Source organism: Chlorocebus sabaeus, chromosome 13, assembly GCF_047675955.1.
Source record: "Chlorocebus sabaeus isolate Y175 chromosome 13, mChlSab1.0.hap1, whole genome shotgun sequence".
NCBI classification, from domain to species: Eukaryota; Metazoa; Chordata; class Mammalia; order Primates; family Cercopithecidae; genus Chlorocebus; species Chlorocebus sabaeus.
This window is the reverse complement of record NC_132916.1, coordinates 18309734-18328682: the sequence shown is the minus strand read 5'-3', so window position 1 is coordinate 18328682 and position 18949 is coordinate 18309734. Positions and strand designations below refer to the sequence as shown.

General features: G+C 37.5%; 1 protein-coding gene across 15 annotated transcripts in view; it reads right to left on the bottom strand.

The window, feature by feature from the left end:
- Positions 1 to 18949, bottom strand: part of SYNE1 (spectrin repeat containing nuclear envelope protein 1) — a 527413-nt gene that overhangs the window by 289684 nt on the left and 218780 nt on the right. For all 15 annotated transcript variants that reach the window (XM_008007617.3, XM_073022337.1, XM_073022331.1 and 12 more), the window contains 6 exons: positions 13322 to 13475; positions 10139 to 10767; positions 6833 to 7012; positions 3339 to 3489; positions 2850 to 3008; positions 784 to 966 (listed from right to left, as the gene is read on the bottom strand). In XM_008007617.3, the coding sequence (XP_008005808.3) occupies positions 784 to 966; positions 2850 to 3008; positions 3339 to 3489; positions 6833 to 7012; positions 10139 to 10767; positions 13322 to 13475 (1456 nt within the window). The remainder of the gene's footprint in view (positions 1 to 783; positions 967 to 2849; positions 3009 to 3338; positions 3490 to 6832; positions 7013 to 10138; positions 10768 to 13321; positions 13476 to 18949) is intronic.

The window sequence follows — 18949 nt, the reverse complement described above, 5'->3', positions numbered from 1 at the left end:
GATTTTCTTCCATTTTTGAAAAGGAAGTGGAAGAACCCACTACCTGGCATAATAAGAGGACATGCTAAGGACTCAGTGAGCAGTTTGGGATTTTTTTGAATACGGAAAAATAGGTACTAAATATTACTAAAGTACAAACACTTTCAATTTGGTTTTTAAGTAGAAAGATGCCATATTCTCCGATGAATGGGAACAATTATAGATTTTATAGACTTTTGCTTTTCTACTAATGCTTTAAAGAGCCCTAAATAAGCATAGATAAAAATACAAAGAAAAATCCTTTTATTCATAACCTATTCAATTTAAATAGCAAAAGATAGGTAAGAGTTCTCTAATGCTCTTCCACGCCAATAAAAAGAAGAATAAGGTCCAGAGCAATGGCTCACACCTGTAATCCCAGCAGTTTGGGAGGCTGAGGTGGGCAGATCACCTGAGGTCAGGAGTTCAAGACCAGCCTGGCCAACATGGTGAAATCCTATCTCTACTAAAAATGCAAAAATTAGCCAAGCGTGGTTGCGCATGCCTGTAATTCCAGCTACTCGGGAGGCTGAGGCAGGAGAATCGCTTGAACCCGGGAGGCGGACGTTGCAGAGCCGAGATCTGGAGCACCACTGCACTCCAGTCTGGGCGACAGAGCCAAACTTTGCCTCAAATAATAAAAATAATAATAATAAATAAATAAAAGTTAAAAGAAGAATACACTTTTAAGATTTTTTTTCTTTTTTTTCATATTCTGGTCAACAATATGCCACCAGTTCCCATAGGTCAACACAGCCAATTTACCTCAAATTCTTTAAGCAGTTCTTCAGCTCTGAGGCGGTTATCCAGGTTGCTGATGTTTTCTGCCATCTGTGGAACAGAGTTGTTTGACCATCCCTCAATCTCATCCCTACTTGAGAGTACATCATCCCAAATGGACAGGCTTACTCTCAGCCTATCCATGTTTTCTTCAAGTTTCTCTGCTACCTAGGAGAGAAACAGAAACCACGGCATTCATAGTCAGAGGCGTAAGATGATCATCCCCCTAGCAAAGTACCAATGCTTCTTTTATCAGAAAAGTATATTCTGACTGACAAACACAGTTTCACAAAAATTATTGTAATCTAATAAGTGCACCTGACTCATGTAAATGCTAACCAATACATAGATTGCTTCTGTCATTGGGAGAGGTGTATGAATTCCTGAGACACTGCATTTTCATTTGTAAACTGGGATACTAACAACAGGTCCATTGGAATCTACTGTAACTCACTATAAGGTTGAATTCTACAGGACAAAGGTCCATCAAGAACAGTGTTGTATTTATTTTTGAAAGTAATAACAATAAGCATTTTTATTTGTAATGTTGAGGTATAATTAGCATTAATTAGATTCAAACATATTTATAACATAATGCATATGAAAGCAACCAATTTTGCACATTAAAATAAAAAATAGTATTGCTTATCACTCTTCCTATAATGATAGGCACTAACATCCCAAAGGCTATAAATAAAAAAAAAAGCATGCTAAAAAAAGAAAAGAAAAGAAAAGAATGTTCCTTTTTTTTTTTTTTTTTTTTTTTTTTTTTTGAGATGGAGTCTCACTCTGTTTCCCAGGCTGGAGTACAGTGGCGCGATCTCAGCTCACTGCAACCTCCGCCTCCTGGGTTCCAGCGATTCTCCCACCTCAGCCTCCAGAGTAACTAGGATTACAGGCGCTTGCCACCACACCCGGCTAATTTTTTGTATTTTTAGTAGAGATGGGGTTTCACCATGTTAGCCAGACTGGTCTTGAACTCCTGACCTGAAGTGATCCGCCCGCCTCGGCCTCCCAAAGTGCTGGGATTAAAGGCGTGAGCCACCGCACCCAGCCAAAGAATGTTCTTTTAAAAGTGGAAGCATATGTATAGAGTTTTCTGCTGCCCCCAAATTATTTTATTACATTACACAAATATCAAAGTCTAACTGGTAAATTTAGCTTAAGTAGGGGAACCACAGTACTTCTGAAATTAGAAGGGTCAACAGAGTCACTGAATTTTTCAGCTGAAAGGTAATGTGAAATAGTTATGGATTGATATATAGAGTTCCAGGAAAATCAAGTGACTTGTTCTGTGGTCACGTAGCTGGTAAGTGACACAACACAAACTAAAACCCAAAGATGTAAATTACAAGTGCAATGTTTTCCAATACAAAATTATAGCCTTATTGCTTTAAATTATTAGATATTATGGTTGAATATCCTCTAGAATATTTATAAATTCTTCTTTTTTATCTATAATTTCATAGTTTGGGACAGAAAAACATTCAGAGTTATAATTTGTTATGACCAAGGCTATCAAGTGAAATTCCCAAGAGTCTGACGATAAGTTTTTACAAAACAGATACATTTTTTACTATTTCTAAACTTTATGTGAGCACTGTTTTTCTTCAGACTATCATTTCGCATTTAGTACTAAATGTTAAAAGTGAAATTCAGTTGGGCGCAATGGCGCATGCCTATAATCCCAGCACTTTGGGAGGCCAAGGTGGGCAGATCACCTGAGGTCAGGAGTTGGAGACCAGCCTGGTCAACATGGAGAAACCCTGTCTCTACTAAAAATACAAAATTAGCTGGGCGTGGTGGTGTGCACCTGTAATCCCAGCTACTCAGGGGATTGAGGCAGGAGAACTGCTTGAACCCGGGAGGCAGAGGTTGTGGTAAACTGAGATCGCACCATTGCACTCCAGCCTGGGCAACAAGAGTGAAACTCCATCTCAAAAAAAAAAAAAAAAGTGAAATTCACATCCTTGAATAACCCTTTGCCCAAAAATTTGATTGGAAAATGTGATTATTGAAACGATTTGCAGACTCCCAGGTGATTATCTTACATCCAGCCATTTGTCCACGGTGCTCTCCATGTCTGTTTTCACCAAGCTGAAATCACTACTGTGAATTTTTTTCAGTTCAGATAACAAGTGTTTTCCTTTGCTGGTAAAGTTATCCAAGTCTTTCTGTTTGTAATTCATTTTGTTCTTGGCAGTTTCATGCTGTGGATAAATGATTTCTTAATTAATAAAATAGTGAGTGATAAGTCATGAGTTTAAAACCATTTGCCTCTAGGAAATTTAATTCATAATTGACCTTATGCAGAAATTATTGATATTAATTAACTATACGAATATATATAACACCATTTGCTTGAGTTGCTAGAATCCTAGAATGTCAGTATTCCTAGGGGAAAAAAAGTTGAGCTTGTTAGCATGAATTATCCACATCTAAGTAAGTATACAGGTAAGAATTGGGCAGATAACTGCTTTATGACTAAAAACCAGATCTACTAAAGCAGAATACCAACATAAACACATTTTGAATTTTACCTTGGAAAAAGCCCATTTAAGATCTTCTTGATCTTTAATGGTAGTTCTGGTTACAATCACACTGCTGGCATTTTCTAAGACTTTAGATACAGCTGACTTCAGGTTCTGATATTCTCTCATTAAGTCAATAAGTCCACAGCATTGACCCTGACTGTAATGATTAAAGAAAATATATTATTTGGTGTCATGTATCAGGAAAGGGGAGAGTTCCCTACAATTGGTCTTGATGTTTCACTACATAAAGGTATTAATACTCATAGATGGATTCTGGAACCAAGAGAAAAGCATATTGCTACATACTGACCTCAAACTAGTGCTGCTGGTTAATCCTACTTACTCCAATGTCCAAAATATTCTCTGTGAATGAGGGATGCACACAACCATTGAAATAAAATCTATGAACTCAAGACAAAGAAGCAATATATGTTCTTGCCAACTCAAACTTACATAGATGAGTCACCCAAATGTTTTGGTTTTTTTAACTGTCTTTTTCCATGTTGTTTTAATTATTTCATAATGGCATATGTTGCAGGAAATAAAACAACAATAAAACAAAACATAGCCCAAAACTAACAAATAAAAAGATTACTCAGTAAATAACGTACATATCAGATTTTCTCTTCCATCTCAATGTAATAAATTCTCATTGGATATGACTAACCTGAAAACTGTCAAAATGAGAAGATAGCTGCTGTTTATAAAAATAAGGTGGTCTACCACCATATCACCTCAAATGCACCTGATCTCATTTGATCTTGTGAAGGTAAGCAGGGTCCAGCCTGGTTAGTACTTGGATGGGAGACCCTCTGGGAATATTGGAAGCTGTAGGCTTTTTTTTTTTTTAAACAAACACACACACACACACACACACACACACACACACACACACAAAATGGCTGGATGCCACGGATCATGCCTGTAATCCTAGCACTTTGCGAGGCCAAGGCAGGCTGATCACTCAAGGCCAGGCGTTCGAGACCAGCCTGGCCAACAAGGCAAAACATCGTCTCTACTAAAAATGCAAAAATCAGCCTGGCTTGGTGGCGCACGCCTGTAATCTCGGCTACTTAGGAGGCTGAGGCATGAGAAAGGCTTGAACTCGGGTAGTAGAGGTTGCAGTGAGCCAAGATCACACCACTGTGCTCCAGCCTGGGCAATAGAGGGAGACTGTTTCATAAAAGAAACAACAAAAGAATAAAATGCTGTTGAGCAAGCAAGTTTACATCTAGAGATTTTTCCAAAGAAATAAAATTATGTGCACTAAGATTTAGGTAAAGTGATATTCTTCACACCATTATTTGTAATAGGAGAAAATACAGAAAAAACCAAAATGTTAAAAACAGGTCAATAATTAAATAAATCCCGATACGTTCTTATGATAGGACACTGTGCAACCTCTAAGAAATCACAATGTAGGATAATGTTTAATAATACGGAATAAAGTTTGCACAACATGATTCAATTTAAAATGCCTGCATTAATAGTCTACATTATATAATGTGCTCTGAATTTTGTTTAAAAGACCTTCGTACATGATGTAAAGTATATGTTGAGGGTCATTTTTTTAAATGCATATGAATGTCCAATTGTTCTAGTACCATTTATTGAAAAGATAATTCTTCCTCCACCAAATTTTCTTTATATCTTTGTCAAAACAATTGACTGTATACGTCTGGGTCTTTTCTGACTGTGTTCCACTAGTTTATATGTTTATTCTTCAGCCTGTACCACACTGAAACTAGCTAGTATAAGTCCTCCAATCCTTTTTCATTTGTTATTTATTTATTTACTTACTTAATTATTTTAGGTACCAGAGCTGCCAGCAAAGTCCTCCAATTCTTTTTGAAAACTGTACTGGCTATTCTAGTAGGTCTTGTGTTTTTACGTATACATTTTTAAATCATCTTGTCAATTTCTACAAAACTTCTGTAGGCATTTTGATTGGGATTGTATTGATATAAAAAAGACCTCAATAACAAAAAAATCACCCAAATCGGCCAACTTGAATATTTTAAAAGATAAACAGATTGCAAATAACGTATCAAAATATGCTCAACATCAGTCATCAGGGATATACAAATTAAAAACAAAATGTGCCAATTCTGGACACAATGCCTATGAGTTAGTCCTGCTCACAGTGAGGAGTTAAAGACACACACACACACACACACACACACACACACAGATGGCTCTACACATCTAGTAGAATATCAAACAAGCAAATAAACAAAAACATCACAATACCAAGTGTTGGAAATTACGTGGAGCAACTGGAAATCTTACACATGACTGGTGTGAGTGCAAATAGTGCAACTACTTTGAAAAATAATTTGGCAGGTTCTTATAAAGTTAAACATATATGTTGCTATACAATCCAGAGTCTCACTTTTAGATTATTTACCCAAATGAAATAAAAACTTACATACATGCAAAAATTTGAATGTGAATGTTTATAAATACTTTATTTATAATCATCCAAACTGGAAAGAACCCAATTGTCCATCACCTAGTAATTGAATAAACTGTAGTAAACCCATTCAGTGATATATTCAGCTATAAAAAAATGAACTTTTGACACACACAATGACATATGTTGTGCTAAATAAAAGAAGCCAGATTAAATAAGAGAAGCCAGGTCACAATCTATGTGATTTTGTTTATAAATGATTCTAAGAAAAGACAAAACTATAGATGTGGAAAACCGATCCCTGGTTGCCAGGGGGGCTAAGGGCAAAGGGAAGAGATAAGGCCATTTTTTAGGTGGCAGAACTTTCATTGTGAAGTTTAACAGTTACACAACTGTATAAGTTTGTCAAAACTGATAGCATTGCATATGAAAAAAAGTATATTTAAATGTGTTTAAATTATACCTCAATTACAAACAACTACAGCAAAACAAAAAATATATAAAATTAAAAGTTAAGGCTGTCATGGTAGCACTTCGTAACTGTTGACAACTCCTGCTTTAAGCATTGAATTCCATATGTAATTTTTTTTTTTTTTTTTTTTTTGAGAAGGAGTCTCACTCTGTCTTCCAGCCTGGAATGCTGTGATGCGATCTCGGCTCACTGCAACCTACACCTCCAGGGTTCAAGTGATTCTCCTGCCTCGGCTTCCCGAGTAGCTGGCATTACAGGCACCCTCCACCATGCCCGGCTAATTTTTGTATTTTTAGTAGAGATGGGATTTCACTATGTTGGCCAGGATGGTCTTGAACTCCTGACCTCAGGTGATTCGTCTGCCTTGGCCTCCCAAAGTGCTGGGATTATAGGCGTGAGCCACCGTGCCTGGCCTATAATTGTTATCTCAAAGCAACATTCTCAATAAAGTTCTGTAGAAATAAGTAAATTTTCAATGTTATGAAAGTGACACAGAATACCTAAAATAGTAAAATATATTTAACTACTGATCACATCAATGCAAAACAGGCAATGTCCCAATGTCACAAAATAAGTGGGAAGCTAAAAACAAGAACTGGGTGGGTTTTGACTTACTTTTCATGAATTAGTCTTTTGGTATCATCCCAGGTGACTGCTAAGCGGTTTATCTCCCTGTCAACTTCAGGTGCAAAAGCTACATCTTTCTGGGCAATTTGCTTGGCTTTGTCTTTCAACCAATATAGTTCATGCTCGTGAGAATTCAATTCATCTTCTAGCTGATTAAACACTCTTAACCTGTGAATTAAAATGTTATTTTCCTATGAATTTACTAAAGATAGTAAACGAATATTTCTTCTCCATAAGTATATGATGAGACTATAAAGCACTCATTTAGACAGTAGAAAAATTTTTAACACAGAAATTAAATTGATGTTTATCAAGGGATAAAGGTACTTTTAAAGTTAATTTTGCAAAATAACTCAGACTGTATCTCAGAAAACACTGAAAGTCATTCTTTTTTTTTTTTTGAGACAGAGTCTTGCTTTGTTGCCCAGGCTGGAGCACAGTGGCCGGATCTCAGCTCACTGCAAGCTCTGCCTCCTGGGTTTATGCCATTCTCCTGTCTCAGTATCCCGAGTAGCTGGGACTACAGGCGCCCACCACCTCGCCCAGCTAGTTTTTTGTATTTTTTAGTAGACACGGGGTTTCACCGTGTTAACCAGGATGATCTCCATCTCCCGACCTCGTGATCCGCCCGTCTCGGCCTCCCAAAGTGCTGGGATTACAGTCTTGAGCCACCGTGCCCAGCTGAAAGTCATTCTTGATATTCACCATCAACCTTCTGTTAAGTTTGTATTTTCTTTGTACTTTGCTTTGATGGTATAAGATTTTCAAAACTAAGGCTGATCTCATAAGCTAACTAGGTAAATACTTACTGTAAAATCATTAGTAAGAAATGTTTCTGGGTCATGAGGTTCAATCCATGTAAATAATAATGTTCAAGGATTATAGTTGTTTCATTCAATATCAAATTAGCTTTACTGAGCTCTGTAATATATACATATATATACATATAAATAAAACTTAAATTACCTACCTTGTTGAAAAGATTACCGTAAGAAAATGATCATTTTCGTCCCTAATCTATTAATATCAGAGCATTTATAAAAAAGCGGCCACATCACCAGCCACAGTGGCTCATGTTCATAATCTCAGCATTTTGGGATGCCAAGGTGGGAGAATTGCTTGAGACCAGGAATTCAAGACCAACCTGGGCAACACAGCAAGACCTTATTTCTAAAAAAAAAAATTTTTTTTAATTTAGCTGGGGGTGGTGGTACATGTGTATAGTCTCGGCTATGTGGAAAGCTGAGGCTGGAGGATCACTTGAGTCCGAAAGTTTGAGGCCACAGTGAACTGTGACTGCACCACTGCACTCTAGCCTGGGTGACAGAGCACGACCCTGTTTCAAAGAAAAAAAAAAAGTGGCCATATAGAGGCAGCTGTTGACTCCTCATTCTTACAGTTTGATATAGGTCTGCAGAGTTGACACAATGAGTCCGCATGTTTTATCCCACTTAATTCCCAAAAGATGGTGGCTGGGGCACGTGTTCTCATTATCCCCACCTTACAAGAAGAGAAGAGGTTTTCCCAAGATGGCATAGTGAAGCACTAGTATGACTGGAATGTAAATAAGTCCATTAATTCAATATAACATTTTCTGCACCCGATGTGTGACTTTGGTGAGTGCAGTGTTGTGGGTACTGATGTGACTCTTTAGCCCAACCTGGGCTTTCTACTCTGGCAATTTTAGGATTTCCTGTCTGCTTGGCCTAAGAAGGCCGTGGCACCCCGCAGCACCAATGATACTGCTGGCTTCCAGGGTGAGTGACACTAGGCACCTTATTCTGGAGGCTATTTTTTCTTCCCAAGTATCATTCCCTTTCGTAAATTTGCTAAACTAATGAGATAATCTATTGCCTATAAAGGGTATAATCTCAGGAGCCCAGTCCTAATATTGACTCCACTATCATCTGACTAAATCCTCAACTTAATGTTTGATTCTGGTTAAAGGGAAACAACCAGCAATGGTCTTGTCAGGAACAACATAATCTTTATCAATCATGAATACCTTGGCATGAATACATTTCAGTTGTTTCTTTGCCCACTGAAAAAAATGGAAGAGAAAGTGGCCCTGAAAACAGGAGTCAGAGGTTCTATTAAGAAGAAAACAAGATTGAAAAGAAGGCTACAGTTTTAAGAAAACAGTTACTTCTCAAATTTACTAAGGGAACTTCTCTTTGACCCATTTGCTTCTCAAATGGACTCACCTGACAAAAGCTCAGCTTTGCTTACTTAAACCCACTCCTCTGCCTCTCCATACCTCTAAGCAAACAGTTAAATGTAGTTGTAGAGAATGACTCTGCCAAGCTGATTGGTTTCAGTTTAAATGAACACAGAGCTCAAATGACAGCTCGTCACCTTCCTAAGCTACCCTCTACAAGAGAACTGTTTCACACCATTTTCTCTCCTCCAACATCTGCCCTCTCCTCCGAACTGATGAGCTTGCACCAATCTCTACCAAGAGGCTCTCAGCCACCAGGGAGGAATTCCCTCATACTTTTTACCACCAAAACTACTAGGATCACTCCCTTTCTCTTCTGCCTTCATTCTTGTTATAGCAGATGAGTTCTTTCTCCCATCAGTAAAAAATTATTTAAAAATAGATAATAAGATCTATATATTCTTTGCTCATAAACAGACTTTAGGGAAATCCTTAAGAAACTCAAAGAAATTTTAGTACTGCTCAAGTGTCAAATTAGTCAATAATCTTATCTTCAAACTGGTTAAAAAAAAAAAAAGAAGTTGCTAAATATGGTACTGTAAACCAAAAAGTATCTGAGACAGTTCTCAATCAATTTAGAAGTTGATTTTGCCAAGGTTAAGGACATGCCTGGAAGAAATAAATATGAAATCACAGAAACAGTCTGTGGTTTATACCTTTCTCCAAAGATGATTTTGAGGGCTTCAACACTTAAAGGGGAAAAATGGGCTGGAGGGGAAAGAGAGAGGATAAGGTTAATCCATGTGTAGAAAGAGAAAAGAAGCAGGCAGGGAATAGTAAATTACGAATTCATCTCGTGCTCAGTAAATCAGCACTTTACCTAAGATAAGGTGAACATAGAGTAGCTACCTATGGAGATATTGAACCTTTTCTCTGTATCTATCTGTTTAGGAACAAAAGGAAAGGCCGCTTCTTACATGACTCAGCTCTCAGCTTAATTTCTTTCCTTTGGCAGAGTGAATTCGGGTCCTGAGTTTTTATTTTCCTTTCACGGTACTAATAAAGTTTTGCATAAAAGTTAATTCCAGAACAAATACAAAAGAAAAGAGACAAGTGGCTGTGACAGTTTCCTTTACCTCTGCTGAAGAGCTTGGCGGGTAGGTTCTTTCAATCGCTCTTTGTCAGTCCTTTCTTCAATGTCCTCAATGCTTTTCAGAAGCTCCTCTTTCTGGTCTTGGAATGCTTTTTTCAACACTGCCAGGGCATCTGCCTCACTCTGCTTGGTTCCCAGAAGGTTCTGGATCCTCTCTACCTCTCCACAGAGCTGATCAGCCGTGGCTCTGCAGGACGTCCTTTGCTCAGAGCTCCCACTTTTCAGATGATATTGGGCTTTGGAAAGAATGCCATCGAGACTGACAGCAGCAGATTCTAATGCTTTAGCATCTTGAAGAGCATCATTGAGGTCCTTTTCTATCAAATCAGACTCGTTCTTATTCATACTGTTGGTTGCTTCCACTGTTTGCCTCAGTTGGTGGAGAATGCCGGACAGAGAGGCATGGCTCTGGAGGAATTCTGCCAAATGGGACAGGGCAAGCTGCCGCCTCTCCACAACCTGGCTGGCCTCCTCAAACAGCTGGAAGCAGTCCTCAGCCTTGCCCTGCAGGAGGTGGAGGTCCTCAGCACGGCCCAGAGAACCCAACTTTGCTAAGTGACCCTGCAGACTCTGCAATTCAACCTTTTTGCTCTCTACTTCTGCTACGTGGTCCTGGAAGGGAAGAGAGAGTTATTGATTCCTCAGATACACTACAGTCCATGACAGAGGTATTCTACAGGGTTCGTGATGTGAAGATCTGTTTTAAGTGCCATGGATAGTGTAGTACTTAAAGATCATCTATAGTGAATCTTAGAAAATTCACCAAATTTTCTGTTTTGCTGATCCACATATTTCACATAAAACGCAACTCTGTTTCGGCACTATGTAATTAATTCTGTGAAAAAAATTTCTTTGTGGATAGAAATTGTTAGTTAAAAGAAATGAAAACATTGGAAGATTCTTAAAGATGCCTATATATATTTTACATTTTAATTTTAACATTTTAAAGATGCATATAGGTATATATTTATACACAAATATTTGTATTTAGATATCTCATATTTTTAATATTTTAACTTTAAAAATTTTTAATTTTAAAAGATGCATGTATGTGAAAAATTTTAAATTTAAAAATTTATGTGTCTGTGTACACATAGACATCTTTAAAAATCTAAATGTTTAATTTTTTTAACTAAAAATTTCTGTTGACAAAATCCATGAAGACATCTTTTTCCATTAAATTAGTTTCAAATCAGAGTTTTATTTTATGCAAGACTTCTCTATAGGAAGTTTGACTAGCTCACAATAAATAGTGTTTAAAATCTAGCAGAAAATTGGCAATATTCTCAGGGGTTTCCATTAAATAGAAATTATCACCTATCTTAATCTTGACAACAATGACTTTAAGATCCCCCTGATTGACCACTAAACTTCAGATAGCTTACTCTTGACTACAGATTCCGACCTTTTTTTTTCTTAGAGCATTTACTTTAGAAAATTTGTAATTGTGAATTCATTCTCTGCCCCTTTGAGATGGAACTCTTCTTGAAGCTCTGGCCAGTTTTTCCACCTCTGGAATATTTTTCTGAAGGATGTGGGAGCCGTCCCTTAGAAATGTAAACATCAGTGAAAATAGCTGCTCTCTCTTTTTTTTTTTTTTTTTTTTTTTTTTGAGAAGGAGTCTCGCTCTGCCGCCCAGGCTGGAGTGCAGTGGCCGGATCTCAGCTCACTGCAAGCTCCGCCTCCCGGGTTCACGCCATTCTCCTGCCTCAGCCTCCCGAGTAGCTGGGACTACAGGCGCCCACCACCGCGCCCGGCTAATTTTTTGTATTTTTAGTAGAGACGGGGTTTCACCATGATAGCCAGGATGGTCTCGATCTCCTGACCTTGTGATCCGCCCGTCTCGGCCTCCCAAAGTGCTGGGATTACAGGCTTGAGCCACCGCGCCCGGCCAATAGCTGCTCTCTCTTAGTCTCTTTGGAGGGTAGAGCCTAAATTCACTGAGCACCTTCCTCCAAGATGTAAAAACTACCTCCTGTCCTGAAAGTAGAAGAAAGTTGCTTTTCCCTGACACAAAACCAATTAGTGAACCCAGCAAGGAGTGAACACTCAATAAATACAAAATATTCTATTGTTAAATGTTGCTATATGCTTACTATGTAGCTTATCTCCATTGTTTCAATGCTTTATGATCAATATCTGAATTTTTGAATGTTTTCTGGTGCTAGGATAGATATAATGTGTTGGGGACTCAGAAAATTGTACCCTAAAATATGTCACTTTGGACTTTAAACTGAGAGAACCTGAGGAGCAGCAAATTCAAATAAGAGCCTTTCTTGATGCTCCTTTAACCTGACTAAGGCAAGTTCCTCCAGAAGAAATATAATCATCAACCACAGAAGAATAACTCACAGGAAAGTCCCTTAAGGTCTGACATCTCACTGAGAGAGACTTTTGGCACAGGATGCCATCTGTAATTCTAAGGTATGCCACCTGAGAAACTTTTTCTGCATAAGACAGCTTTTGTTCATAGTGCATTTCCTCCCCTCACCTTCCCATAGCTTGTCCCTACTACCCTCCTGAAGCCCCAGCTCCTATTTCTTTCTGTATAACATAAAAACTTTAGTCATCCAGTTATTCTTAGAGCCTCATATTTTGTGGGACTCCCATACAATATGCACATAATAAATGTGTTTGCCATTTCTCCTGTTAATTGGTCTATTGTCAGTTCGTTTCATAGATTCAAATTAATTGAACCTTCAGAGGGCAGAAGAAAGATCTTTTCAACCCTCCATATGCATAATTTATAAAGAAGAGAAATAAGCTTTAAATCACTTTAAAGCTGAATAGTAATTCAGAAAAACTATATCCTTAAACTATTTGAATTCAGTGTTAGTTTTCAGTATTGAAATGAAACAAACTGGGAAGCTTAAAAATGGACATTCTTGTCACTTTATCCTAGAAATCATTTGCTCCACTATGAAGAGAAAGTTTCTCAAGATGGTGGTCAATTTTATCTGAAGTGGCTTTATCTGCTTAATTTGTCTGCATAATTCATTGCCTTAACTCATATGCTCAATTATTAAAACATTTTCATATAAATAAAAAGTTAAATTCCCACCATTTAAACTTTTTTAAAATGTTGCGTCTCTTTTTAATTTGAGAACTCTCTTTTACGAAAAAATTCTTCCTCAATCTTAAAAAAAAAAAAACAAAAACACTTTACCTTGTGCCGAGTAAGAGCTACTTGATGGTCCATTATGCTAATCTCAGAAGTAGTTTGTAATTCACTGAGAAACAGCTTAATCCAGACAGAAAAGGAAAGCAGCAGCTCATCAAATTGCTGGTGTTCAGCAACCACAGACTGAAGAAAATTAATCCTATGTAGACAAAGTATTAAAGTTAAAATGTCCCATAAGTAAACAGAAAGGATTAATGATGTATTTTGGGAATTAAGCTTACCCAAGGGCAAAATCAATGTTGTCATACATGAACACTCTATACCTCTTGATATTTTTTACTTCCAAAACCCTGCTTTACTCACAATCTTCCCTGTCTCAGTGAACATTGCCACCATCCACCCTGATGGTCCTATGAGGCACTCTTCATCTTTTCCTTTCTTTACAAGCACATCTAATCTATGGATACCCTCTCAGTATAACATGTGTTCCAAAATTGAATGAAATTTCTATAATTCTGATGCCTTAGTATATATTATCACTAATAATGATCATTATGTTAAATTGCTGTGTGCCATGGAAGTAACGGGATTTTTTAATCAATTGTGTCTTTAACCATAGCTGGTCTAAGACTTTTGTCATCCATAGACAATTATTGTTTTACTTTTATTCTTCTCAAAAAGTGGTTTATAGTCAGCTGCAGTTCAAAATTTGCTTTTTCTTTAAGGAAATTCATGGAAAGGACTCTTACAAGTATTCTAAAATACAGATTTCTGATAACTGATAACTATACTATTGGACTAAGAAAAAACTTCCATGGCTGGGTGCAGTGGCTCATGCCTGTAATCTCAACAATTTGGGAGGCCAAGGCAAGTGGATCACTTGAGGTCAGGAGTTTGAGACCAGCCTGGCCAACACAGCAAAACTCCATTTCTACTAGAAATACAAAAATTAGCCAGGTGTGCTGGTGCTATTACGGATACCCGTAATCCCAGCTACTTAGGAGGCTGAGGCATGAGAATCACTTGAACCCAGGAGGCAGAGGGTGTAGTGAGCTGAGATCGCACCACTGTACTCTAGCCTGGGTAAGAGAGTGAGACTCTGTCTCAAAAGAAAAAACTTCCAGGACTCTAATTAAAAAGCGGATACATTCAAGAGATTTGCTAACTCAACATTAAGCAGAACAAGAGTTAATTACACGGGACTGAACTAATAGAGGCCTGAAATACTTTTTTTTAGTGGCGTTTTGTTTGAAACATTGCTGATTCTTTTTATGTTTTCTTTTCCAAAGTCAAGATAAATTTTTTTTTCTTTGAATTGTCTATAGCTTACTACAAATTGGGCAAACTACACTTCTGTGAGCAAAATTCGTAGCATATTTTTTCGCTCTACTTGATTTCTCCAGAAATCGGAAACTATTTGTGAGTATTCTTAATGTATGGTAATATAGTTATTTGTATAAGTTCAATAAGAATATGTTTTGTAATAGGACACAATTGGAAACATTGGTTATTTTACCAAGGCTTTGACTGGAACAGCATATTTTCAGATCTGATCAGACTGCTTTGAGGAATTGAGATTATTTTATAGAACCAATGAAAAGCCCTTTGGGAAGATTGGCTTTATACTTCTCTATGTGATATCTTTATAAAGTTCCTGACCTGTGGTAAGTAAAGAATGTTACTTTCTGACAGGCCCAGGAATATCAAGTTATACTGGGACCTTGAGAAGAAAGGAATTCACCCAATTTATATGGATTATCTGCAGGCACAGATAAACCTTTGGTTTGGTTAACCTTGAGAGACTTTTGAAAGTCTAATCTGAGATTTCTCATGAAAAATGTACCAACAAAGTCAATTTTTAAAAAGCCTGTATGGCCAATCACTAATCTTGCTGCACTTTATATGGATAATTAGACCAAGTATAATAAGACTAAAATTTATCTTGCAAATAAGTTGGTCCTACTATGATTTGCCTTTGGTAGAAATTGGGGGCTGGAGAGAGAAAAAATATGTTTTAAAAAAACTATAGTATGCATATTACTAGATTCTAGTTTTGTTTATTGTTTTTGAGTTTTTATTATTTTCCCATAATTTGAACTGAATCCTGAATCTTTCCTGGCTACAAGTTTCCAACTACGATTTTCCAAATCTTCCTTCTGTTTTCCTTATTTTGTTTATTTATTTTATGGAGATGGAGTTTCACTCTTATTGCCCAGGCTGGACTGCAATGGTGTGATCTTGGCTCACTGCAATCTCTGCCTTCCAGATTCAAGTGATTCTCCTGCTTCAGCCTCCTGCGTAGGCACCTGCCACCACACCTGGCTAATTTTTGAATTATTAGTAGAGACAGGGTTTCATCACATTGGCCACGCTGGTATCAAACTCCTGACCTCGGATAATCCACCCGCCTCAGACTCCCAAAGTGCTGGGATTACAGGTGTGAGCCACCATGCTCAAAAACTGCTTTTCTTAAATCCCCACAAACTGAAGCTAGGCAGCTAAATTTTGTGAGAAATAACAGAAACTTGTAAGTAAACAATCTATGTGCCTGCTGGTATATTGACTTCTCAGAAATTTCACTTGACTGTTCATCTGAACTGAACTACAATCCAGAAAAATCTATTCAGATTACTACTGCAATCTGAAGATACTTCACAAACTCTAGAAAAACAAGTCTGTAGACTACTGTAGATATTAAACTTTGTTTTTCTTCTGTTTCCTTAGAAATGCCTCTTATTAAAGATCTGTTTGCCTGCATCATATATAGAGGCCCAGCCCATTTGCAATGCCACCTTCTGGAATGGGACATAGCTATTTAACTGAACTGATCTATTCTCAGGACTAAGAGACTGACTAAAGAAGACATGGAACAATATATTTCAGTTTGCTTTTTTTTTCTGTTTATCTTAATTTGCTTTTCCACTCCTTTGTCTATCTCTATCAAATAACCTTTTTTTCTTTTTTTTAAATTGAGACCAAGTATCACTCTGTTACCCAGGCTTCAGTGCAGTGCTGTAATCACAGCTCCCTGTAACTTCAAACTCCTGGGCTCAAGCAATCCTCCTGCCTCAGCTTTCTGAGCAGCTGAGACTACAGGTACATGGCCACCATGCCTGGATACTGTAAAAAAAATTTCTTGTAGAGATGGGGTCTTGCAATATTGCCCAGGCTGGTCTTGAACTCTCAGCCTCGAGCACTCCCCTCACCTTGCCCTCCCAAAACTCTGGGATTATGGGCATAAGCCATCACACCCAAACATTTTTTAAGTTTCAAAATGGGATCTGAAGGAAATAAAAATACTTTACTCCAAAATGTATTTCTCTGACAAATTCCGAAATGGCCCTGCAAAACTGTCTTTTGTGAGGGGGGCTAAACTTGCTTCTGTAGATCTGTAGAGAATCTGCACTAATGTTGCTAGCCCTGCCTTTGTCCAGATCTAGGAAATATGAACTGAAAGTCAAACACCATGAAGACCTGAAAGAGACCTTTACCATCTATTCTCTTTGAGGGCTGTACCTGTCAGGTTTCATCTACATTGCAAGTCCAGTTTTGCTAGCCAAGCCTCTTCCTTTCTCCCTCCAATAACCTGTATTACCATGAAAACCTGTTTTGGGCCATTTTCTGAGCTCACAATCTTTCTGTAACCTCAATATGGTATATATTTTGTATGTCAATGGAGTTTGGGTGTCCATTCTGAAGACTCCAGTGTATACACATTAAATAAATTTATATTCCTTTTCTATTAATCTGCCTCATGTCAGTGATTTTCTAACCTCTAGGGGGCCAAGGGCCTTGGCCCTACAATCCCCCCACTCCCTCCTCCCCGCCAACACACACTATACATGGATTCTGTGCTCTTCTCTCCATTTCCACTGCTCTCATCCTGGTCTAAACCTCTTCACTTCTTGCCTGACCTTCAACAGCCTCCTAACTGGCTTCCTCCCTCCCCCCTTTGCCCCCTTACAATATACTCTCTAGATAATAAGTAGACATGATTTGCACTTAAGAAGGCAAAACCCCAAACTCCTTACTGTGGTCTATAAGAAATCTCACATTTTCTACTTATCTGGTCTCATCTGACAGTTCTGCCCCACATTCCCACTGACCTCTCTGTCTCCCAATAAAACCAACTCATTACTGCCTTAGAGCTTTTGCCATTTTTGCTCCCTTTGCCTGTGTGGGTCTGCTTCCTGCACAGCCCAGAGATCTTAATCAGATGTCATCTCCCCAGAGAGGCCTTGTTTGACCCCAATTCTAAAGATACACCATCCTGCAGTCCCTGCCATGCTACCCTGTTTTGTTGTCTTCATAATCCTGAACATTACCTTACATCATCTTGTTTGTTCACTTGTTTAGTTATGTATTTATTTTCCACCCAGCTCCTTCCTCCCCTCTCTCCACACCATGGACTGTACCTGCCTTCCTTACTGCTGTATCCTCAGCACCTAAAAAGGTGCCTGGGATATCATCAGGGACCAATCAATGTGTGTGTAATAAATGAATTAGTTAATAAATAGTAGGCGATTGGAGATCAGAATCCAAACGTATTAAAAATAATACCTTAATCAAAACTAGTATTTATGAAAATGGTTTGTATCCAAAGTTCAACTTTTAAATCAGTTTTCACATTTTAATATTTACAAAATCTTCTACACATTATCCTTATATGCATGCATTATATTTTCAATGCCTTCATACATTGGTATCACTTTAAAAGTCCTTCACTTTCCTTCTAAGGGATAGGCAGAGGGCAGATACTGCTTTGTTTTACAGATAATTGCTCACCTTTCAAGAGGTGGCATCAAATCTTTCTGTAAATTTCTGAGCCCATTCAAATGTCCCTTTTTTTATTCCTATAATATTTTGTGTTCACCCCTCATTATTCCCACACTAATCAGTAAATTATTTGGGGTTAGGTTTTATTTATTTTTATGGCTTTTGGTGTCTGATATGGTACCTTGTACGCAGCAGGCACCTGATATATATTTGTTGATTGATTGAATACAGGAATAAATAAATAATAGAATAAATATAAGCTCCATGAAAGCAAAGGATGAAACTCTTTATCGTTGCTATTCTCAGCACATAGAAGAGTATGCTACTCATTGTGGAAACTCAGGAAATATTTGCTGAATGAATGAATTTTTTAAATGGGCAGAAAGGTTAAATGCCTAAGATGACACAGGTGATCAACATCAACTTAAAGAGAAAATTTGTTTTCTAGTATATTGGAAAGGGATAGATGCCAGTTGTTCATCACCTAGTTAATTAAGATTTAATCCATTTTTTTCCTCCATTTATCAATAATTTCCCTTGCTGTCTCCAAAATATCTATATTAAAATGAAATGGACTAGCATGTGTATAAAGTGCCTCTGGTTGAGAAATGTTATGTGAGATAAAATTTTAGGTACCATTTTCTTCCTATACAAAACAGCTTAAGCAATAAATAATATAGCATTAGCAATCCTACTCTCTTTAATCTATTTCAACTGATTTAATCACTTGCCCTTATTTTAGACTAAATTGTGAATTGGAATTCATCAGAAATGCTAAGTTTCGTGGACCTTGATTTTCAAAATAAAAGTTTTCTTCCCTTCTGTAGTTATCAGCTGAGTAGTTGAGTTAAATAAAAGTAAACAAAACTATGCTTTCTTAATTTATATGCTCATCAT